The following is a 22,741-nucleotide window of genomic DNA, read 5'->3' as shown; positions in this document are numbered from 1 at the left end:
TAAGCTATAACCATTTTTATGTGACCACATTCAGTAATTATATTCTGAGTTTTAATAAAATGCAACCAGTGATGTATGAGATATTTTGCTAACAGACACAATCAGGTTTGTCATCAACATTTAACGCCATAGTTTTGAGCAAAGATGTTGCTCCATGTGTAGCATTTGGATTATGTGTTGTGAATTAGTCCCAGCTACTACCACACTAAACTTTAGCTCAGTGTCTGTAAAATGGACTGAGTTTTCCTTTAATTTGATTAAATACGTTAAAGTTTATCCTCTACCTGTTCGCCTACATTTTTAGGTCCACTTTGAAGCGGCGCATGACAAAAACCAAAGCTGATTACTTTCACGTTGCCATCCATTTCACATTACACGGTTATTTCAGCAGAAAAAAAACTTAAAATATTCCTGCCTCAAGTGTCTCTGGGCTCCACCAGAGGTGCTACAGCTACCTGCTGCTGGTTGCTCTTTGTAAATAAGCACAGAATTACATGTGAATAACTGTTGGGGGATAAAAAGTTTATAAAATGGTGTTCTCATGTAGTACATGGAGGTTTTGGGGGGGATTGGAGTTGTTTGTATGTATTGTTGTCCAAACTGAGGACGTTTAAAGAGCTATCTGCTACAGGTAAGATGTTGATTGCTCACAACCTAGAACCACTTCAAAATAGCTCGACTTTCGCTTTCATTTCATATGTTAAGCTCAGTTTTGTTCTTCAGGTGAACACGGAAACAGTGTTTGGTTCCTAAAACTCCGATCCCCCGTGCTGTTTGGTACAAACGATGATTCAGTTCTCTGCTCCTGTTCAGGAAAGATCGAAGCGTTTCCGCTTCTCCAGCAGACAGGAGAGCCTCCTGTCCTGATCCTCGCAGAGCTGCTAAATTCAATCTGTGGTGCACAGCGGGCGCGACAGTGCGTCCCCGGTGGTCTGATTCGGGTTCTTGGCTCCTGCAGTCCCATTGGGTGGTGCCACGGCAGAGCCGGCTCCGAGGTTCCGAGGCAGGAAGTGTCCGTGCTGCTGTTGGAGACATGAGGACCGTCCTGCTGCTGCTGACACTAACCTCCTTCTCTTTGGGGGCCGACGCGCTCGGAGGAGGACAGGGACGCGTTGATGGACCGGATCCCGAGCTGCTTCTGGATCCGGACCTGTCGGCGGTGTTCCGCCGGGTGGATCCGCGCTTTCTGTCGGTTACCATCGACGCGAGCCTGGCCTCAGAGGAGAGGTTCATGCTCCTGCTCAGGTGAGATGTTCCGCGGAGCGCGCGTAAAGGCGCAAAACACCCACCGATGGAGCCACAGAGTGGGCTCTGCGACCCGAGACCCACGGACCAGGCGCTTCCGCTCCGGTTCCTAAAGCTGAGCCCGACGAGATGAAGCTCTAAGATGAGTTCCAGTAACACGATCTGATCCAGAGTGATCTGATCCACTTGAACTGAAAATAGACGGCGGAAAGTTTTCTGTATTTCGGTTGAAGTTTCACAGCAGGTTAGAGATGTTTAACTTCCTGCGAAGCGCCTGAGGGAGAAAATCTAAAAGCACAGAATGAACACTGAGCAGGAAAAAGCATCGGAGTCACTCACAGAGCAGCATCAAAACACACTCAGAGCACCAGAGTTTGTTTTTTTCCCTAAAAAGGGCTTCCTATATTTAGTTAAGTTATTTTATTTATTTTTTGGTAATGTTGCTGGCAGGTCAAAGTCATGCCAATGGCCACGAATGGCCCGTGGACCGCACTTTGGGCACATCTGTTTTAAATCATGAGCTCCCCAGCCGGGTACAAAATGACCCTGACCCATTTTGTTTGTTAATGAAGAGCAGAACTGTAGATTGTGTTCAGCTGGGGGTAAATGCAACAGTCCTGTCTGTGTTCAGGTCTTTGTGTTGCGCTGATAAAACTGATGACTCTCATCTTCATCCCTGAACTCATTTGTCTCGCTTCCTGCAGATCTCAGAAGATCAGGACTCTGGCCAAAGCTCTGAGTCCGGCCTTTTTGAGGTTTGGGGGGACGAGCCAGGACTTCATGGTGTTCAGCCCTCGGAGGAGCAGACAGCCGGATGCAGGTCTCACTGCAGGTATTGTTGCACTCCTGAGCATCAGTTCCAGCTGACCGTGATACTGTTACAAAAAGAAAAAGAAAAGAGTAGAAATGTCTGAGCCTGGACAGTTTGGAGGTGACGAAGTGTTCTTGTGTTAGACGAGTCCTGCGGCGACATGCGGCTGCCCTGGTGGCTGGAGAGCAGGCTGAAGGAGGACTGGGCTCTGCAGCAGCTGGTCCTCGTCAAAGAGGAGCAGCAGAGGAAGTACCGGAGAGTCCGCTTCACAGGTGGGTCCCGGCGCTCTGGCAGCATGTCCTCCCGGGAGGCTCAGCTTGACGCCCGGTTGTCCTCTCTGTGCCTCAGAGCTCACCGTGGACCTGCTGCACTCCTTCAGCAGCTGCTCGGGCCTGAATCTGATCTTCGGCCTCAACGCTCTGCTCAGGACGGACGACAACAGCTGGAACAGCAGCAACGCCCGCTCCCTGCTGCAGTACTGCGAGTCCAAACGATACAACATGTCGTGGGAGCTGGGGAACGGTACGTATCGGCCGGCTCAGCCACTGCGCTAACGTCTGTTATCCGGCCACAGAATCAGTTCCTTCCCTTCCAACTTGCCCTCCGTCACAGTCTCACCACAGGCGGGACTACAGGGCTGTCAAAGGCTGTCAGGAGCAAGATAGGAGATTTGCACAAAGCTGGAATGGGCTATAAGAACTTCTTGCAAGAATGGCGATGAGCTGGATCAGGTCCCAGCTACACAGGAGGAGTTTGTTAATGATGAAGAGGCAGCTGGCACTACAGTCACCGTTCTCTTATTCACGGACGATGTGATTCAGAGCAGTCAGAAAGAGGTTTGAAATTTTGAGCAGGCAGACTTCTTCTTTCTCTCTTCTCCTTTTTGTGCTTTATTGCTCTGAAGTTGAAGTAATACCGAAACCCTGAGGTGTCTTATCTGAGGTTTGAGTTTCACTTCCTGTTTGGTCACGTGGTGTGTGTGTGTGTGTGTGTGTGTATGGCGCACACAGGAAGTGATGCCATCACAGCATCAGGAGAACGCCCACCTGAAGGTGTCCGTCTGCCTTTCAGAGCCAAACAGCTTCGAGAAGAAAGCTGGGATCCGGGTGGACGGCTATCAGCTCGGGATGGATTTCGCCCACCTCAGACGGATGATGTCGGAGTCCGAACTTTACCGGAACGCTGGGCTGTACGGGCCGGACGTGGGCCAACCAAGGGACCACAGGGTGGACCTGCTGAAGAGGTGAGCTCCAGATGTGTCGTGCAGTGCTTCTGCCACACAGTTTGGACTAGGTTTGCTTTAAAATGTTCTGGTAAAATGATTGAACTGGACGAAATCAACATAAATTTGGTTTGTTGTAAATTGCATAGGGTCTGTGTCAGCAGTCCGTGAGTTAGAGGCGGGGTCCAATCTGGACAGGTCACCATATGACCTGTGACCTTCATGCTGTGAGGTGACAGTACTCGCTGTGTGTGTGTGAGGAGGCGTGTTTAAACACTGACCTGTCCAGATCATCTCTGCATCTCTTTATTTCCTGTACATTACCTCAGCTTTTATGAAACTGACCAATCAAGTAGCTGACCTCTGTTTGAGTCACAGAGACGCATGAAGACGGAGCAGCTTTCTCTTGTGACTGATTACGTTTTTTAAGCTGCCCCTCTGTGTGTTTTTGTGCTACAGCTTCCTGCAGAGCGGAGCCGAGGCTGTGGATGCCTGCACCTGGCACCAGTAAGTTCACCCTCGGCTGTGACTCCTGTTCTTCGCGTTATCGCGCGCTTATTCGTCCAAGTCTAAAACTGAATCTCCAAACTGCCTGTAGAGCTGCCAATGGTTCGAGCATTTCCATTGGGGGCAGTAACACAGGGAGCAAAAAACTTAAATACATCTAACACAGGAAAACCACACACACAAAAAAAAAGAACACAAAAATAACAAGAAAACGCCTAACAAAATGAACATGACACACCATGCAGCGCACAAAAACTGAACTCAGCATTGGTTAAATATTGACGAAGAGTTAAAGGTATTTAGGCTCTTTTATTGTCCCACTAATACAGACATGTGAGGGGTCTGATTTAAAGACGTAGTGAGAAAAATGTAAAAAACAAAATGGTCCTCCTGATCTCCAAAATAAACCTTTCAAAGAAAGTTTCAACTAAACCTCGGGAAACCTTTCAAAACCACCAAATGAGATTAAAACAAAAACAAATGTTAGCTCAGTTGGCAGTGGCAGGTAGGCAGATGAGGTCAGGCAGGATTTTGCTGCATCGCCGGGATCTGCAGTGAGAGTAAGGAGCAGGTGGAAGAGAGTCCGGAGAGGTGGAGGTTTGCTCTGCAGAGAAGACGAATGAAAAGTGAGCAGAAGCAAAGCAGAATGTGTGAATGAGAGGGGTTAGGTCTCTCCCGCCTCTGTAAAGTGGGGCTGAATTTATTTATGACTTGTTTTAGACGATGTTTGATGAATCTGAAGCAGCTGATTTCAATTCATGATTGAAGATTTTAAGCTTGTCGCTAACTAACTATTATCCTAAAGTTTCTTTACCTTCATCTGTTTGAATCGGACTGAGCTACCTATACAATACAGCACTCAATTTTCTTAGAAAAATAAATATTAGATGTTAGACACTAAAGCAAGTTTTAAGTGAATTAGAAAAAACAGGCTTAAAGAGCCCTGTGGATCACCCGGCTCTTAGTTAATGTCTTTGCTCAAATACATCCTGCATCTTTTTTATTGCTCATTTTTATTCCTCATCACTGAAATCCCTCCATTTAGCACTCAGACATTGCTCTGTTCTGTCTCCCAGTTATTATGTGAATGGGAGAGACACGTCTTTAAAGGACTTCCTGGATCCCGGTGTTCTCGACACCCTGGCCTTAAAGATCAACGAAGTGCTGAAGGTAGTGGGAAAATGAACGCAGGGCTTCGTGCCTCGGTGTTGGACGAAGGTGATGTTTCAACGTGTCCCTTTTAAACCTTCCGCATCAGACAGTAAAGCAGGCGTCTCCGGGGAAGCCGGTGTGGCTCGGAGAGACGAGCTCGGCCTTCGGAGGGGGAGCGGCAGGACTGTCCGACGCATTCGTCTCAGGATTCATGTGAGTCGAGAGGAAACTGAACGGAGGACGCTTTAACAGATTCACATTTGGCTCCAGATTAATCTGTGGTGGTTGGATGTCAATATATGTAAGGTTCACCTACGCATAAATAACTAGTCAGAATGTCTGTAAGAAATTTGCTTTAGTTGGATTTAAAGTGGACCAAATGATGATTTATAAAATACTGTCATATCCTCCCTTTTATCTGCTGACGGTTAAAATAAAAGTTGAAGTTCTCAATGCGTTTTAACGTTCCTAAATGAAGATCTGATGTGTGACCGGACCGCTGTGCCTGGATCTTTGCAGGTGGTTGGATAAATTAGGCCTGGGAGCCAGACTGGGCCTGGACATCATGATGAGGCAAGTGTTGGTCGGATCCGGGAGTTACCACATGATCGATGATAACCTGGATCCTCTTCCTGTAAGACCTCCTAAGTCAACTGAGTGATTTTTTATTTCATTTTTTTTTACATACGTCCCCTTTAATTTAACCAAGCTCTGACCGAGCTGCGTATCTCCTTTCAGGATTATTGGCTGTCGGTTCTCTACAAGAGGCTCGTTGGACCGGAAGTATTGCAAATACAAGCAGTCTCTGATTTTGGTCAGAGTAAAAGAGTGAGGTTGTATCTGCACTGCGCCAACAAAAAGAGGTAATCACACAGCAGCTACAAGCAAGACTAAATATTCTCAAACCTGGCTGTATTCAAACAGACAATGAATAAATGTAATAGGGTGAAACAAACTGCTTGTAGCATAAATATTAAGCCAAAAACAGAAAACTAAACTTAAAGCGAATGTTCCGATCTTCATATATGCTAGTTTTGATTATTTTAGAAAGATTATTTAATCACAGATACATGCTGTTGTAAAGCACCAAAAACATTTTTTTTTAATTATAACTCGACTTGTTTGACCACTTTTAGGAAGCTCCACAAATAAAACCATGTCACAAAATTTAATTATAAAACAATTGGTGTCCTTTTAGCTGCTTAGTCGCCATCACTTAAATGTCTTAACAAGATGTCTATGATGTGAAAAAACACAATGTAATCACCCAAGGTTTGGCAGCAAAACATTGTTTAACTTGAAGAGACGTTTCTGCTTGTTGCCTGTGTGTTTACAGCTACACGAGCGGGTCTGTCGTGTTGATATCAATGAACCTGAGCAAGAAGGCGGTGAGGATCTCGGCCCCTGCTCTTGTCTCCAACAGCACAGTGGACGCTTTTGTCCTTCAGTCCGACCGGCCAGGGGAGGAGGGACTCAGCTCCAGGTGCCTCAGCCGCCTCAATGCAGTCATTTATTTCCGAGAGAGCCATAGAGTCACGGGGGAAAAAAAAAAATCACATTTATCTCGTCTGTTGCATGATGTGCATCTTAACAATTAGTCTTTATTTTTTGTGAAACAATCTTTAGGAGCAGTAAAACCACTGGTATGGATGCATGCTGTTCAAATAGAAAGAAAAAAAAAAAGAAACACCTAGCATAAGTTGTGATTGACCCTCAGCTACTACCACACCAAATCTTAGCTCAGTAACTGTGAAACTGAGCTGTGGCCCTTTTCGTGTTTTCTACAGCTGCTCAGCTGTGGCGACCATCTTGAATGGAGTTGACTCCAAAGGTTAATCTAGTCTGGACGTATATCCAGTGGTTACTTTCGGAGAGTTTCATTAAAATCCATCTGTGGATTCATCGGTTTATTTGCTAAAATACAGACAAACCAACACACAGAGGCATAAGCGAAAACATTTTTGCCCTTTCAACCTTCTGCAGCAGGCGGTAAATATAGTAACTGACAAAAAGAGGTCAGAACGATGGTAACTGTTGTAGCTAGTTCTCTGAGCAGCCTCAGTTTTGAAGATCAGTCAATGCTTTATTCCCCTTCGCTGTTAGGCTCAGATGGCTGGTTTCTCGGATCATGCAATCGTAGACATCTAGGTTTAAGTCCCAGTTGCCTCTCTGGGCTTGTTTTCATTGATCTGGTTCTTATTTTGGTCACATGATATGGTAACAGTTTGAATATTTCTAAAAAAAAGGAAAATCAATGATTCTTGAACTGAGATCTGTGTTGCTCTGCAGTCAGGCTGGCGTTGACGGTTTAAATCCAGCCCCATCTCTGTGGGGGGTGTATATGGACATGATTTTCCGTTTGGGTCGACACAATATTCCCCACCTGACAAAGTCTGACTGGTATTTATGACAGCAGTGACGCGTGTCTGCATCTCAGGCTGTGCAGGGCGGGAAAACACCCGAGGCATGTGGTATTTCAGCCGCAGGTGACAGGACCAGTGCTGACGTTGTGCAACACTTCTATAGGCCCCATTGTGGTGTTGCTTTTAAACAGGCTGCAACCTTTTGTGTGTGTGTACGCAGAGATGACTCAGGCCAGTGCACCATAAAGCAGTATGACACAATATGCTGCAGATTCAGGTCAGCAGCTTCAGTTAACAGGGTCAGGGTGTAGGAAGTGGTGACATCTGGTGGAAAAGTGATTTTTTTTATTATCAGATATAACATCAGGATGAATGAGAATGCCGTACGTTTGAAAGAAATCTGCCGGATATTCAGTAGTAATGTCCTGCGTAGTTACTCAGAACAGAATAAAATAATCGTAATTATAACAAGTCTAATCAGGACTTGATAAATTGTGTAAAAATAGAGAATAATGCACTGTCCTGCCTGCTTTTCAATATTTTCAATATTCTGAAACGCTCGAGTTACCTCTTCAGCATGTCTTCAAGTTCTGCAGAGGGTGTGCTGGAGCAGGGACACACCCGAAACACGCAGGACAGCGGCTCCTGTGGGCGAGCGCTGGCTGGGCCAAACTGCATGTTTAACTCGCTCTCCTAATGCGCACCTTCTGTTTGCCCTGAAGGTGTGTGAAACTGAATGGAGCCGCGTTGAAGATGGTGGACGACAAAACTCTTCCCGACCTCAGCGGAGTGCGCCTCCGCCCGGCGGAGCACGTGCAGCTTCCTGCGCACTCTCTGGCATTCTTTGTCTTTCCGGATGCCAAGGCGGCGGCCTGCCGCTGACCCCGACACAGACTGTTCAGATCCTCCAGATTCCTGTAAAACAAACAAAAACGCCTCATCACTGGACCGGATCATGGCAGACTGAAGACAGGATGTGGAGTGACTGCTGAGTAGTTTCACTCTCACTAAAATGTGGTTATTAATAGACAGTGCTGGGTTCCTTTAACTGACCAAATCTCAGGATGGGACATTTATGACCTCTAACTTTTTTATATTAAAATTTATTCTACATGTTATTAGTCTGGATTTAGTCCTTCTTATGGTGCTTTTGGAACAAACAATGGAATAACTGGCTCCTGAAAGATAGATAAGACTACAGATAATTCTATCAAATTCTTTTGATAAATTTCTCTATAGTTCACACTTGTTGAAGTGGGGTTCTGTGGCAAGGTTATGAGCAAACAATATCTTACCTGTTGGGGCTTTTTGAACAACCTCAGAGTTTTCTATCCAACAGGCCTGCGAAGCTAACGGCTTGTCCGAACGCATGCTAAGTCCGAAGTGGATCGCTGCCCTCTTAAAACAGCATCAGTCGCCGGAATTTCATAAGGGTTCATGCCAGCGCTATTTCATGAACCTTTTACATTGTTGTCAGTTTCACATTACACAGTTATTCCAGCAGAAATATGACATTCCTGCCTGAAGTGGCCCCGGGCTGCACAAGCTAGTGCTACAGCTAGCTGTTGGAAACACTAAATAGTACATTAATATATGTAAATACATGTAAATAACTGTTTAATGCAAAATTGACTGATTTAAAGGTTTATAAAATAGTGTTAATGAGAATAGTGAGAACTTAAGACTAACCATTATTAGTTTGTAAATCTGGTCCAAGCGGGACCACTTCCACAGCTAGCTGCTGCCGTCTTCAAACAATGTTCAAAATTTAATAGCGCTTCGCTTGAATGCTATTTTATATTCTTTTACACAGCAGTTCATTTGTCATTACACAGTTATTACAGAAGAAATATGTAATTCCTAACAACGTATGTCCCAGGCTGCACCGGAGAAGTTACAGCTAGCTGCCGCCGCCACTATTGATGTTTTCAGATAACCACAAAATTATATGCAAATAACCGTGTAATGTAACTAGCCAGTGGCTCCTCAATCCTGTCAAAAATAAACGCAGCTTCTGCAGAGGTTGTTCAAAGAGCTGTCTACAGCAGGTAAGATACTGTTTGTTCGTAACCTTTTCTCAAAGCTGCATTTAAAAACATCCAAATTATATTCTTATTGCTGTTATAACTGAGCCGGAGTGCTGGGTTCATAACAGACATGTTTGCAGATTTGATTTCTACTTGGATGACTAATAATACAGTCAAGTTTTTATTTTTTATTTTTGGTTTGTTTGTGTCTTGTGTTGCACAAAAGAATTTTAAGTTTCAACCGTGTAAAGCTCCAGAGAAAACTAACTTTTCAGCACAGGAATTACTGATTCCGGTCAGTGTTTTACCACACAGTCTGTCAGGGACAAAAGATGCACTGAGTGCCTAGGCAAAGGTAAAATAATTTTTTTTCATGTTGCATGTAATAAATTTTAAAGAAATGCAAGCAGTTTTTTCGAAATATGCAAGACTTTAATGTGCTGTTTAATAAATACTCGTACTGTATCAAAGGTGCGTGTTTAGTTTCTGTAATTTAATTTTAATCCACATGAGGGCGCTCTTGCACAATTTTTCACTAACTCAACACATCTGATGAGCTGCAGAGTCAGGAAGCAGCTGAAAGGTGACTGACCCCTAATCACAAACCGCAGCAAAGCAGAAAACACATTTTTATCGAATGTTTTAAAAAATATCTTTTGTATGTTTTTCATTTTGCACCTTAGGATCACAGTGGTGTTGTTTTCCAAGTGATTTCAAAGATGATTCTTGTCCTAAATTGTCATTTTCAGTTAGTTGTTGTTTTATTAGCCCTGTGATGGACCCTGTCCAGGGTGTACCCTGTTTCTATAGTACAAAATAACTGCAGGATGCAAGTACACCAATCATCTATCATCAGATAAAACTTTTTTCTACACATTCAGATGTCAAATAAATGTGGTCTGCTTGTTATTTTAGGTCATTATTTAGCAAAAATACATATTCAGGTTGAAAATCTCTAATGCCCGAGCCTCAGATTTCACTATTTCTTATTATTTCAGGCTTCTATCAACACATCCTGGGGAGAAAAAAAAAAAAAAACAGGCAGCTCCAGGCATCAGAGATTTTTAACTTCATTAAGTATTCTTTGCAACCTAATGACCTAAAATAACCAGATTACCATTAGGACATTTGCTGCTCATTTTTGCATGATTAACTACTTGATTAAAAACTGACTTCTTTGGTGGTTAATGATGATTTAAGGCTGACATCATTTTTAAATTAGAAAAAGTCGTTAGACAAATTTAATGCTGCAAAATCTTTCCCTTTGTGTTGTGATTAACAACCTCAGAAACGTTAAATTTCATGGAAATATGAAAATCTCTTTCACACAATATTGACTACATTACTGAAAAAATATGCTCATATCAAGGATTGTTAAAGTGTGGGGCATGTCCCTCCTAGAGGGGCATGGAGGATGTCTGATCCCTCTGTTTGTTGGTTGGAAAAAGTTATTTCAGAGTCTGGCTTTTCTGCTCCTCCTTTTCAGAAGCAGTGAAGAACAGTTCTTACTGATAGTGCGTGGAATCATTGGCAATGTTGTGAGCTCTGGTTTCTGTGCAATGTCCTGGATGAGAAGAAGTGAAGTCCTAGCGATCTTCTCATCATCCTCAGTTTGCTGCGTAAAGTCACCCACCACAATGAGATTCAGCTGGTCAGGCTGCTCTTCATAGTTCCTCTCCGGCATTCTTATTATCATCCCAGATTAGGCCCACTTCTCTTGTGTCCTCCACTTACTTTACTGTGTGGTTAACTGTCGACCTCCTGCAGCAGTTGTGGGTCATCAGTGCAAACAGCAGGGGACTAAGGACACAGCCCTGAGTGATGCCACAGCTCAGAGATGTTTCTGATCCTCACAAACCGGTCTGTTTGTGCAAATGATGTCAACCAAGTGAGACACAAGAATGGAAAGAGATTTGGAAAATAGGGATGAAAAGGACAAATGAGCTACATGTTAAATTCTTCTCCCAAAGGAGAGCATGGCATCAAAACTTTGAGAATTGCTGGCTTATATAAATATATATATATATATATATGGTAAAAAAAAAACTTGAGAGAAGTAAATTATGCATATATAAATATAAAGATAAGTTGATGTGGTTAAAATACTGCTTAAAAATGTCATTTTTAGCTTTTTTTCAGGAGGCTTTTGATTTTTAAAAAGCATCTTTTGCAAAAAATACTTTTGTCAAATTTAGTTTATTTCTACACCTTTTGCTTTCTAAATCAATATTTATTTGTAGGGTCTTTTTTCAGTGTCATGTATTTAAGAGTTTACTAAAAAAAAAGGTTTATTCAGAAAATGACACTTTTAAGGACTTTTATTTTAAATATGACATTTATTTCAGAGGTCTCTCATTTTTTAAAAACTGTTGTATTTGTAATTAATGTGCATGATTTAATGAGTGTACTTTGCTCGGAGCCCAGTGGTGCGTTAAACTCACATTAATACTACATTACCCACAAATCCCCGCGCTGAGCCATGTTATAGGAAATCCGCTTGCAGCGGATTATTGTAATCCGACAGAGTCTGGTCGACACATCGGATCACGGTAGGAAAACTAAAGCGCAGCGGCCTGTAACAGATGCAGCTCGTCCGAGAATAAAGGGATAAAGTTAGGATATGATCTGAGGCGCGGCGCGGTACTGCTGGAGCCGGTGATTGGCACTGCCCGGGCCGCTTCCTGGACCATCGATTCATCCGACACGGAGAGTGACAGCGGCTGGGCTGCACCGCAGAGCACAGTGCGCTGGGAAGGCTTGAATTTGCTGGATACATACACTCCCTCCCTTCCTCCCTTCCCGTGTCAGGGTTCACTCCAGCTCAGCCTGGTGGAAGCCCGAGTCCGGTTGCCCTGCCCGCTCTGCTCCGAGCCACACCGCTAGCTAGCGCGGCTAGCTCACCCAAGCTAGTCTGCTAGCTAGTTAGGAATTTCGTCGAGTTTGGTTCGGAATTTCGGTCCTTCTCCGCCCGCAGCCCACAGGGAGGGAGGATGTCGGCCAAAGACCAACACAAACTCTCCACCGTTGAGCGGCCCATTAAAGGTACGTGCCATTTGTGTCTGTGAATTTCCCTATGAGTGCAGGAAGTAACGGGGGGGTGTCGGGCTAACTAGAAAGCTAAAGCAGCTGGATGTCAAGCCGGAGCGAGCCCCTCTGACAGCTCATTTCCTCCCGGTTGACTGTGCGCGGAGCCCGGCTCTTCGTGCGGACAGAGGCCGCCGGCTCGAGCAGTCAGACACGTAGACACTGCAGCCGCAGATAGGGATGAATATTAGGCGCCTGCCCCGGCTGCGCGGGTTGCCAGATGTTCGACATCCCGCCGTGAGGGCGCAGCTGCGGCGCAGGTTCACCCGGACGCACGGGTTCTCCTCCGTTTCGAAGAAAACGACGCGGTTTTTAGGGCGCGAACGTGTTTGGTTACGACGAGCATTTCGCGGATGGATGTGCAGCGCTGGTCTGGTGGAGACTCGGAGCTGGAGATGCGTGGTATTTACCTCATATTTGCTTGAAGCAGTTTTTTTGTTTGGAAAAATGACTTTTTAAAGGCAAGTTGTGCTTGTAGGGCTGTGGAGAAGATGGTTTCTGTGGCAGGCCGTTGTAACATATAATGAAACCACCCTTCACTCTTCTAACTACCTTTTAAAATCATATTTAAGATAAGATATCTCAGAATCTTTAAGAAAGTGACTGACATTTTAATAGTTAGACTGGATTACTGTTGTTATGGTACTAAACCTTTTAACTCCATACAGATGCTAAAACAATATTTTATTAGTTATGTAGTTGACTAAAGTATCTGTTTATTACTACATTTATTTGTAATGCAGGTAATAAGGAATGCATTTGTTGACACTTCAGCCAGTTTTCTGATGGGGTGGGAATCTTTAGGCACCTCACAGTTCGAGTACGATTCAAGAGGGCTGCGACGCAATTTCTAAAACGATTATCAACGCATCTCATCGATTCCATGATCGCACGTCTGCCAAACCCTGAGCAGAGAGTATCTGATTTAAGTGAGGCAACACGTTTTGCTCTACGCTTAAGCATAAAAACAGATGGATTCAAACAAGACTGTGGGAGTTAAAGGAGCAAAAGGTGTCAAAATGTGACATGCAGTAAGATTCTGTGGCCGTGGATGTCTATGAATCACACGTTAGAGCTGTCTGATCCCCTTTTTTATTTTTTTCAGTGTTTCCACCACTCTCTGGTCCCGTAGGACGACATGGGATGATTATGTTTGTGGCTCCAAACTGTGAAATATCACACACAAGCCCTAGTTTTCAACCAATGAATGCAGACGCAAGTCCTTTGCAGTAAAAGTGGCATTGGCCTTTGTAATTAGCTTTTGCTTTTCAGAGTAATATTTATACATTTTTGCTGTTTTGACAACACTAGATTATTGCTCATTATGTTCCTAAACAGAAAACCACAGGTAGCAGCAGCTGCCATTAGCTTTGTGTGTGTGTTTTCTTCACGGGTCATTGAAAAATGAACTCTAACCCTAAATAAAACGTCGGCTCATGTGGAGAGCGAAACATTTATTTATTTGCAATGCTCTTGCCTCATAAATTGCACTTCGTTCAAATGAATAGATACTTGGCTTGTTTAAAAATAAGATTATCTGCTGATTGGGACATTTCATCCTGTTTAGAAATTTGTCTGTTTTTTTTTTTTTTGCGTTACAGGAAGTTGTTTGCATGTTTAGTTCACAGAACCAATAAGTGGAGGGAAAGAAATCAGATAAGTCTGAGATGCTTACAGCTATTAAGATGACTGAACCGATGATAGTCACCCTGTGGTGTTCTTCAATGGTACGGCGTTGCAGCAAATGTCGTGCAAGACATGAACGGATAGGTTATCTTTTACTTAAGTGTTTTCTGAATTGTTTAAAGGCCCAAAAACTCAAAAAGAACTGGGGACGGGGGAGCGGTGGCACCGGTGCAGTCCTGCTTCTAATAGTGGCTGAAAAAATGTTTTTTAATGCATTGCGACGTGGACTTAAAGGGTTCTGAATCAATTTAAAAATGTTAAAAAATCCATTGTGATGGCATTCTGTTGAAAAGGCAGAACTCTGAAGATTATGTGCAGTTTATAGTGGGCACACAACAGAGGCACATTTACTAAGATGGCCGACTGGGACCTGGGAACCACTCCTTCTGCATTGAAAGCCAGTGCTTGGAAGTAATGTGGCTTCTATAAAGTGACAGGGAACGACAACGACGCTGACTAAGCCCAACAAAATATGCAAGTTGTGTACATGTTTCCACCTGGAGGAGGAAGAGCAAAAACCAGCCACCTGGCTGGGAAAAGGCGAGTATGCAAAGGATCTGCGGCTGGCCAATTTCAGTGGTCGAAAATCAGGCCTTTCGCATTTCAGCGCCGTAACAGAACCTGATCATCGCAGCCCTTCCTTCACTCTGCAACGGGACCGAAGGCGAACGGTGGGAACACCGAAGAAAGCGGGTCAGATAGCGCTAATGTGATACGCGGACGTCCACGGCCACAGAATCTTGTCACTGCTCTCAGCACTCGCTCGAATGGAAACCGTTCAGGACTGCGTTTAGTTTCTTTTAGGTCTGAGAGTGTTTACGCTCAGGGTTGAGTTTGAAGTTTGATTATGGATAAATCATAATCATTGTGTAATTTGAATCGTAATTGAATTGTGAGATTCCCACCGCTGTGGCTGTACGAAGCTCTGGGACAAATGGGCCCGATGAAGATGGTACTGGAAGCATTAATATCAGCTCAAATAAGTAACTGATTACATATCAAATTTTAGTACCAATTTTACACCAAAGCATCTCCTTTGTTGACAACCCTAGACTGGTTATATACTGCAGATATTTATAATTTAGTTCTTTTCAGTCAAAAAGAGCATTTCAGAACTTCAGAAGGAACTTGTTCCTAGGCCTTTTCCATTCGTGTGTTTCAGCCGCAGATCTCCAAAAGTACATCCTTCCCATCCAGAACATTTAGCGCGTGGACATTGTGAATATGTGAAATAAAATTCTTGTTAGACAAAACTCAGATGCGCTCTGTTTTAGGTTAAAACGGCACCCCATCGTACCCCTATGAGGTTGGCATCGTGTTCTTTGTTGATACGCAAAAGGTCTTTGCAGGTGTACGTAAATACGCTGTTTGCTAGACACGAGTCAAATGACAGAAGCATGAAGCTGCTTTTGAACACGTTTTCATTTTGGACATCTAAAATGAAACCCGTTCGTTCATATGGAGGCGATCGCAGAGAACCTGAATTGCGAGTTTCTCCTCGTAAGAGATGAATTTCCAAATTCTGCAGGTATTTCTTGTGGATGGGAAGAACGCCTCCTGTGGCTAACTAGAGCTCAACGCCCTCTGCACATGAACGAGGAAAAAAAATTGGTCTCAGAGGAATAAAAACGTTTTTGCGGATAAGACGGATGTGAATATTCGAGTCTTTCATTTTGACCAGCGAGAGCTAAAATGTCAACATAATCTATGTTGATCTCGTTAATTACATACTAAATTAGCTTGCTGTAGTCTCTTTAAGTCTTAACAAAGGTTGAAGTGTTTTGAATTTATAAGACCTTGAGAAACATTTTGAAAAGCACAAGTTGTCACTAAGGCTTTGGTATTTTGCCTTTCCTCCTTTTCAGTAGAAAAATCATCCATAAAAACAGTGATTTAATAAAGTAAATTACATGTTCCCTGAAGCTTACATTTTCTGCCACATTTAAGAGTAAAGAAATATAGATTGTTAGACGCCGAGTCTTAACTGCTCTTGTGAGGAAAGATGGTTCTAACAGAGACAAAGCAAAAAATAAAAAATGAAATCATCCTGTTGAATTGTATCAAACGCCAGCTGCCATTTTTCATGTTCCTGCTAATTTAACTTCTCACACTGTGACCAAAATAAACGTTGGTGGTTGCCCAGTTCAAACATGTCACTTCGCCGTTATCGAATTGAACAAACACGAGCGAAGAGTCTCCCGTGTTTGTGCCGCCGAGACGTTCGTTGTCTGGAGAGGCAGCAGGTTGGGTGTACCGGGTGGTCACATATGATGGGCTCAGTGGGTTAGAAAAGGCTTAGAAGTGCAAAGCTGCAGGGAAGCATCGCGTCATTAAAGCTGCCTTCTTAAGGCGGCAGCCCGGGTCTGCTCTCATCCAAAGCAAACCTCCCTCCGATTGGCTTTTTTTTTTTTTTTTTTTTTTTTTTGTCATTTGCTTCCTGTGTCTGCTCTTCTGGCTGCATCCTTGGCAAGGCAAAACATATCTACAGATTAATTTTTTTGTAACAATTGCAGAGCAAACGTCTCTTGTTTCTATTCTGGATTAAACGAGGAATTAGTCAGGAAAATGGCTCACAGCTTAAAACGATGGTGAAAATGTGATCAATTTAAAAAACATAATAAAACAAAATTTAGGCTCAGAAAATGTCATGCACCTGCCTCTGTCCCAGCAGCTGTTTAATTGTTTAAATGTTAAGTAATTCAGATAATTACCCAGTCACGGTTCCTGTAGCAGAATGCTGAATTATTCCTTTTATGATACGAAGCTTAGAGAATCTGCGAGAAACAATTTAAATGACTTTATCATGAGGTGGAAACAACTTCCATTTGCTCGAGCCGTTCAAAAGTGGACGCTTGCTTTTGATTTCTGTGATATTAAACAATTATCTTTTAGTTTTGGACTGTCGATCTAGAAATCTTGGACGCAACGAAGCTTTGAGCGCGCTGCTCGGTAGTCTTCTCTCGCTTCCTGCCCGACGTCGCTGCAGCCCGCAGCCTCTTGTTGAACCTTGGCAGCAGCCAGTGTGTAAGTCTGCCGCGCACACAGTGATGGATCTGTTCTGGCTGCTTTGGGCTTAGTTACCGATGGTAATCGAATCAGCCCGGCTTTTTGCACCGGCCGCCATGTGTAATGATTGTCTTCATTCATGAGTGATGGAGCTGGACCCGAGGGGCGAGGAGGTGGAGTCTCCTCTTCGGGAGCCCCAGGACGGAGCTCTGCCCTGGGTCTCTTTTTTTTTTTTCTTCTTTTTTAAGTGATACCTGGCTTAGAGCTTCTGCTCATTATTAGGTTATCCTAACAACCATCACAAAAATACAGACTGAGATGGAGTTGAAGGGACAGACTTGGATAAAGTGCATTGAAAATCAGACAATATCAAGTTTTGAATTTGAAGTTTTATAGAAGATCCCACAAAAACTCCACTTTGGTGTCAGAATAAACTTTCACTAAGGGCAATTTTTAATATATTTTTTGGGGGTCTGATCATTGTTAGCTGATTATACTCACTTCTACACCTGTATTTTTTTGCAATCAATCCAATCACATAAATTTCAGGTTTCCGACAGTTTTTTTTTTCCCCACAAGCAGTTTGTCTGACTTTTAGAGTGACGGCAATCAAAAAGCCTTGCAAACAAATCTCTGTAAAACCGACTGCCCTCGCAGCGGAGTGGCGCACGTCCAGGGCCGTGTAGTTTTTCGCGACGTGCGAAACTGTGAAATTTGGCGTTGCCAATTGAATTCACTGTTAAAAAGAGAAAACAAAGCAAAAAAAAGTAATGTGGAATTTAAGATGTGGGTGTGAACTAATAAATCTGGAGTTTTCGTAACAATGCGAGTGTTTTTCACACCTCAGTGTGCTGTTGTGTGCCGAAACACTTTTTGCAGTATTTTTGTTCAAATCCTATTGAATACTATTGATTGTTATTATTATTATTTTTTATTAAATCCACTAAATAATAAGATGAGGTAAAGAAAAATGTGGCTACATCATGAAACATGAAATTCAGCAAAATAAACAACTAAATTTAGGAAAAACATCAAACCGATTTATAGGGCCCATTATGTAACCCCAGTAACATGAAATAATTGTTCTAATATTGGGCTTTTATTTTCCAACCTTGACACTTTTCTGTGTTGTATTTGGCCCTTTTTTTGCCTCTAAATGAAACGATGTTTGCAAACCCTTTCAAACCATTTTTGCCAAACTACGCTTCAAAACTACACAGTAAATAAGCTCAAGTACCCGGAGTTATCCATTGTATTGGGAAGAAGAAGAAAAAAAAACATTCCAAATGATTTCTTTTTATAGTTTAATACATTTGGCAAAAAAGCTCAACTTCCCGAAAAGCTGATATGAGAATGAATATAACAAAAAAGTTTCAGTCGTTGAGGACAAGCATTGACGTATAACTCAGATTTAATCAGATCGGGTCGGGTCATCCCTGTGCACCTGAGACTAAAAGTGAACAAACAAACAAAAAAACCCGAGACTAAAGATGCATTTCTCCACGTCTGACCTTTGTGATAGGTTTTCAGTGAAGACTTCATCCCGTTTTTCTAGGAACTTCAAACCTTAAGGACACGTTGGCCTGGAAATTATCAGGAAAAAGCAAACAAAACAAAACCAAAAAAAATGTGGAAAGTATTTCACTTTTTCTCAAACTCCAACTCGTGTGACCCAGCCGTGTACGGCGCTTCGGCCCCAACAGTGATTAAAGTCTTCAGTGGGTCCCTGCCGCCGTGAACCGTCCGGGTAGAAAAGGTCGAGCCGTGTTTAGAAAGTTACAGCATTAAGAGCCTCTCTGCTCAGCCTTTGAAGCGGTGTCTAAAAGTAAAGCTTTCAGCTGCTTTATTTGTATGTTTTGATTTTTTTTTTTTTTTTCCCATTGCCAACCACAAAATGGAAAGAGACAGACATTTTGCCTCGTGTACTTTGCAGCCACTGGCAGACAGCGCAAAGTAGGGTTACACAAAATATCCACAGCATCACGAAGAACCGCTTGTACCTCCATTATTCACAGGGCATTATAGTTTAAGTACCGTGCATTCATGTTGTGCTTCTTGTATCGTATTTGGTCGTTCCAACGGACTCTCACTGGCCTTGATGCTCACACTTGGTTCAGATGACAGTGATGATAGGAGAGAAATGTGTTTATCATAACTAATATGGCAGCATCAGGCAATGATATCAAGTTTCTCTAATATTGTGCAGCCCCTAATGGAAACTTGCGTACATCTTGAAAAGAACATAAACGCCGCAAAAATGTTCAGGCGGCATTTCAACCCAACAGGCCTTCTTTCACCACATCGGTGTCGAGTGGTGTTGCATGCCGCTGTACAAAAAAAATATATATGAAAGAATTACTACATTTGTTTGGTGACCTGCCCAAGTTTGAACATTGTGTGAGAAACACTGAAAAATAAATCTAATAATGATAATAATAATAAGCCTACCTCTTCTCCTTTTTGGCATGATGGAATAAACTTTTGGGGTGTTTGTGTTTAGAGCATTTTGGCCTAAAATATCCACCGCACGAAGAACGGTGGCTTGTTAAAATTTTAAAATTGGGAAATGAAACATTAATAATCAAAGAGGGCGTCTTTGGCGTTTGACCACTCAGAAGTGTGACGTATTGAGAGCCAAACACAGGAAACAAGGCAGTAAATAGCAAATACAGACAGTGTGGGGGTGGAATGGTTCAGTGCGTTACAATTAATTGTGTAAACGAACCCAAAACTCCAACAGCTGTGTTATTCTTCAGCTTCCCAAAGGACGAGAAAGTGTGATGAATGTGGTTAGTTTAGCTCCTGGTGAAAATTACAACCCAAAGTCTGGTGACTGACTGTGGAGTTAACGTCTTGAAGAGGACCACCTGAAATACAAACCTTCAACAGAAGAACCACCGCCTGTCTGACTGGAACCAGCCACCTTTAGCTGTCCGGATCTGACATCATTGTAAAGCTCAGGGGTCCTCTTTGTGAAATGTGGGGCTCCAGTTCCCAACAGCATCACTCCAGACACCTTTCAAAAAAAGTGTTTTCAAACCGGTAGTCTTGTTAACAAAACTTACTTCTTCTTCTGCTTCCATTTTCCCTGATAAACACTGTGACAGTAACCTCCTCAGTGTCCTACAGCGGTCTGCCACAGCTGGCCCCGCCTCCTTCTATGCCACCAACCAAGGAGGTAACTCCGCCCACACATTCACCTCACTTTTGGCACAAAACCTCTAAATACAATTAATGTTTTAAATCAGAGAAATGGACCACTAGAGTGTTTTATGTTGATGTGTAACACAATGAAAAACATGAAAACTTTTTATATTTTCGTTCGTTCCCCTTTAAGGCGTTACCGTGTGGTCACAGAGAAATAAAGGCAAAGCGGCTATCTAGCAGTAATGTAAATGTTGCATACAAACTCCCAACTTTAGCCCGCATACAAACAGCTACTAAATTGCAGACAACTCTTCAAAACTGAAGGAGAATGGGAGGAAAAAAAAATCAAGCTGGCACATGGGTGCCATCAAAATGTCCGTGTGGGTAAATGTCTGTCATTTCTGCGCAGCCAGCTGTAAGATGAATTTGCAATCTTCAAGAACTGTAAGGCTAAAAACGAACCCCGGAGGACCGGACATGCAGGCGGGACGCAAATGACTTGATTCTGTGCGCTGTAGGCGGGCGGCCGAAACCACAGCCAGCTTCCTGACTCGAGCACAGCCACAGCCCCTGCCCTCTGTCATGTCGGATGAAACGGGACGTGGACGACTATTTTAACAAAGAAGCTTTGTCCCGGAAGGCGGGACACTTTAAGGGAGTCAGTTGTAAGAGAAGATTTCTGAGAGGCCTTTCAACTCCATTTGTTTTTTTGTTTGTTTTTTGATCATTTGGGCACCGCTTCATTCCCTAATTAAGAATTTATTTAGAAAGAATTCAGCGGGAGCAGGTCACACCCAGTCATTCAGTATTTACTTCACAGTAATGCGGCTGCTGCTAATGTTCTCTGATTAACTGCCTGAACAGCAGAGATGGATTTCCGTGCCTCGCGCTCTCTCTTTATTTGTGTGCAGAGCGGCAGAAAATAAAAGAATTAGGCTGCTGTTGGATTCACTTATTATTTTTGCTTCCAGTTGATTGGCTCACGGCCACGTCGGCCCGCAGGGGCATGCGGCGAGCAAAGGCGAAAAGCTTCGGGATCAAGCGTCGCGAAACACAAACGCGCCGAAGCGGCTGCAGTGAGTGCTACTATGAAGTGTTCCCCTGCCCCTCCTGACGTTGATTATTTGACTACCACTTCCTCCTGTGGTCTGCAGTACCTCTTTCACTCGGTTGTGGTTTTTATCTTTCTCTACAGAAAGTCGGGGCTGGCTTTTACAGCTTGAGCATCTTTTCTGTTCAGGGTCTCGCAGGTCACCAAGCAGACGGGCTTGCACAGCGCCGGTGATAAACCAGTTCAGGAGCTCCGCCGTGATTGGCTGAATGTGTGCGACCTGGTTTGGTTTCGCTAAACTAGACCACAGGGCGAGGAGCAACTGTGTTTGAGTGTCCTGTGTGGCAGATATTTTGGAGCTTTAGAGAAAAAGGGATGTTTTTTTTCTTTTTTTATCCAATACAGACAGTATGTATGTAATTCTGACAAATTCACTTTACAGGTGATGCTAATTGACTTCTGAGTCTTTGGATTTAGCTCTTAAAACAAAATGGAACCAAAAAAAAAAACGATGTAATTTTTCACAACTGCTTTAAATTTGATAGTCAAATCTTTTCGGTTGTCACGGCGACTTTCAGGCAAAGGAGAGCTCCCACTCGAAGGGTATTCATGCTCTTATTTAAAATGGACTAGATTCATGTAAGTCCCTGTACATGGAAATAAAGCACTCCTCTCTTGGTTTGCAGCAAAATTCAGCTGCTTCGCAGGAAGAAAACGTGATCACACAACACAAATGTTGTTTTGTTTTAAGCTTTTGTTTGGTCTTAGGACTTGTAATTGTTTGCTCCATCACTTGAACATCATTTACTTCATATTTCATCCCATTTTAGCTTCTAATTATAAAGATAATTGGCTTAAAAATGTCCAAGATTCTTCTTACTGTACAATAACGTGTATAAATCAGTTCTTCAACGCATTATCTCTGGATGAAAACAGCACCGTTCAGACATGCATTGTTTGTTTAGATGTTTGTAACAACAGATCTGTCCAGTCAGGGTGCAACCTTATCCATAATTCTTATATCAGGGATTAGAGCAAGACCGATTAATGGTTTGACCAATTTAATTGGCTAATGTTGGCTACTTTTTAAAAATCTGCAATCGGCCATTACCAAGAAGGAGATTAAAGATGCAGTAGCTGTTGCTAAAGCTTACTTTAGCACACAACTTAATTTTTTTTAAAGTGAAATTGCTCTTCTCTATTATTTTTCAGTACACACGTTTTGGTATTGGTTGTTAAGTGTACTAAGGTTTATTAAATATATGTTTAAGTTAAGCAGTTATTATATTCTGTTAATGAAAAATCTGTCGGCCATCGGCTGCCCTTGTTTCTAAGAATTGGCATCAGCATCGGCCACAGAAAAACTCTTGTCAGTCCACTTCTATCGAGGATGTTTCGATATAGGTAATAGCAGTGTGACGGAACAAACCAGGACGAAAC

The 22,741-nt window shown here is 43.0% G+C and overlaps 2 protein-coding genes across 5 annotated transcripts in view; both read left to right on the top strand.

The window, feature by feature from the left end:
* Positions 1 to 715: 715 nt before the first annotated feature.
* On the top strand, positions 716 to 8,417 carry hpse (heparanase). The gene is made up of 12 exons (XM_017427389.3): positions 716 to 1,245; positions 1,950 to 2,077; positions 2,200 to 2,328; positions 2,405 to 2,578; positions 3,128 to 3,299; positions 3,738 to 3,785; positions 4,862 to 4,955; positions 5,044 to 5,150; positions 5,457 to 5,571; positions 5,676 to 5,800; positions 6,274 to 6,420; positions 8,023 to 8,417. Exons 1-12 carry the CDS (start codon positions 1,034 to 1,036, stop codon positions 8,180 to 8,182), a joined length of 1,611 nt encoding a protein of 536 aa, XP_017282878.1. The 5' UTR covers positions 716 to 1,033; the 3' UTR covers positions 8,183 to 8,417.
* Positions 8,418 to 11,811: 3,394 nt separating this feature from the next.
* ppp3ccb (protein phosphatase 3, catalytic subunit, gamma isozyme, b) overlaps positions 11,812 to 22,741 on the top strand; it is a 39,085-nt gene continuing 28,155 nt past the window's right edge. For 2 of the 4 annotated variants that reach the window (XM_017427467.3, XM_017427465.3), the window contains exon 1: positions 11,812 to 12,369. In XM_017427467.3, coding sequence (XP_017282956.1) covers positions 12,318 to 12,369 — 52 coding nt within the window. In that variant the 5' untranslated portion in view covers positions 11,812 to 12,317. Of the gene's footprint in view, positions 12,370 to 12,688; positions 12,814 to 22,741 lie in introns of those variants that run through there. The other 2 variants (XM_017427466.3, XM_037979445.1) reach the window with 2 other exon arrangements.

This window comes from Kryptolebias marmoratus, linkage group LG14 (assembly GCF_001649575.2).
Source record: "Kryptolebias marmoratus isolate JLee-2015 linkage group LG14, ASM164957v2, whole genome shotgun sequence".
NCBI classification, from domain to species: domain Eukaryota; kingdom Metazoa; phylum Chordata; class Actinopteri; order Cyprinodontiformes; family Rivulidae; genus Kryptolebias; species Kryptolebias marmoratus.
Note: the sequence above shows the minus strand (reverse complement) of the source record. Positions and strands in the feature narration are given on the sequence as shown.

Bases quoted from the DNA above. Each gene is read 5' to 3' on its own strand.
- hpse (XM_017427389.3), top strand. From the start codon at position 1,034: ATGAGGACCGTCCTGCTGCTGCTGACACTAACCTCCTTCTCTTTGGGG. The intron at 2,078-2,199 runs GTATTGTTGCAC...TTCTTGTGTTAG, and splicing joins GGATGCAGGTCTCACTGCAG to ACGAGTCCTGCGGCGACATG. The intron at 5,151-5,456 runs GTGAGTCGAGAG...GGATCTTTGCAG, and splicing joins GCATTCGTCTCAGGATTCAT to GTGGTTGGATAAATTAGGCC.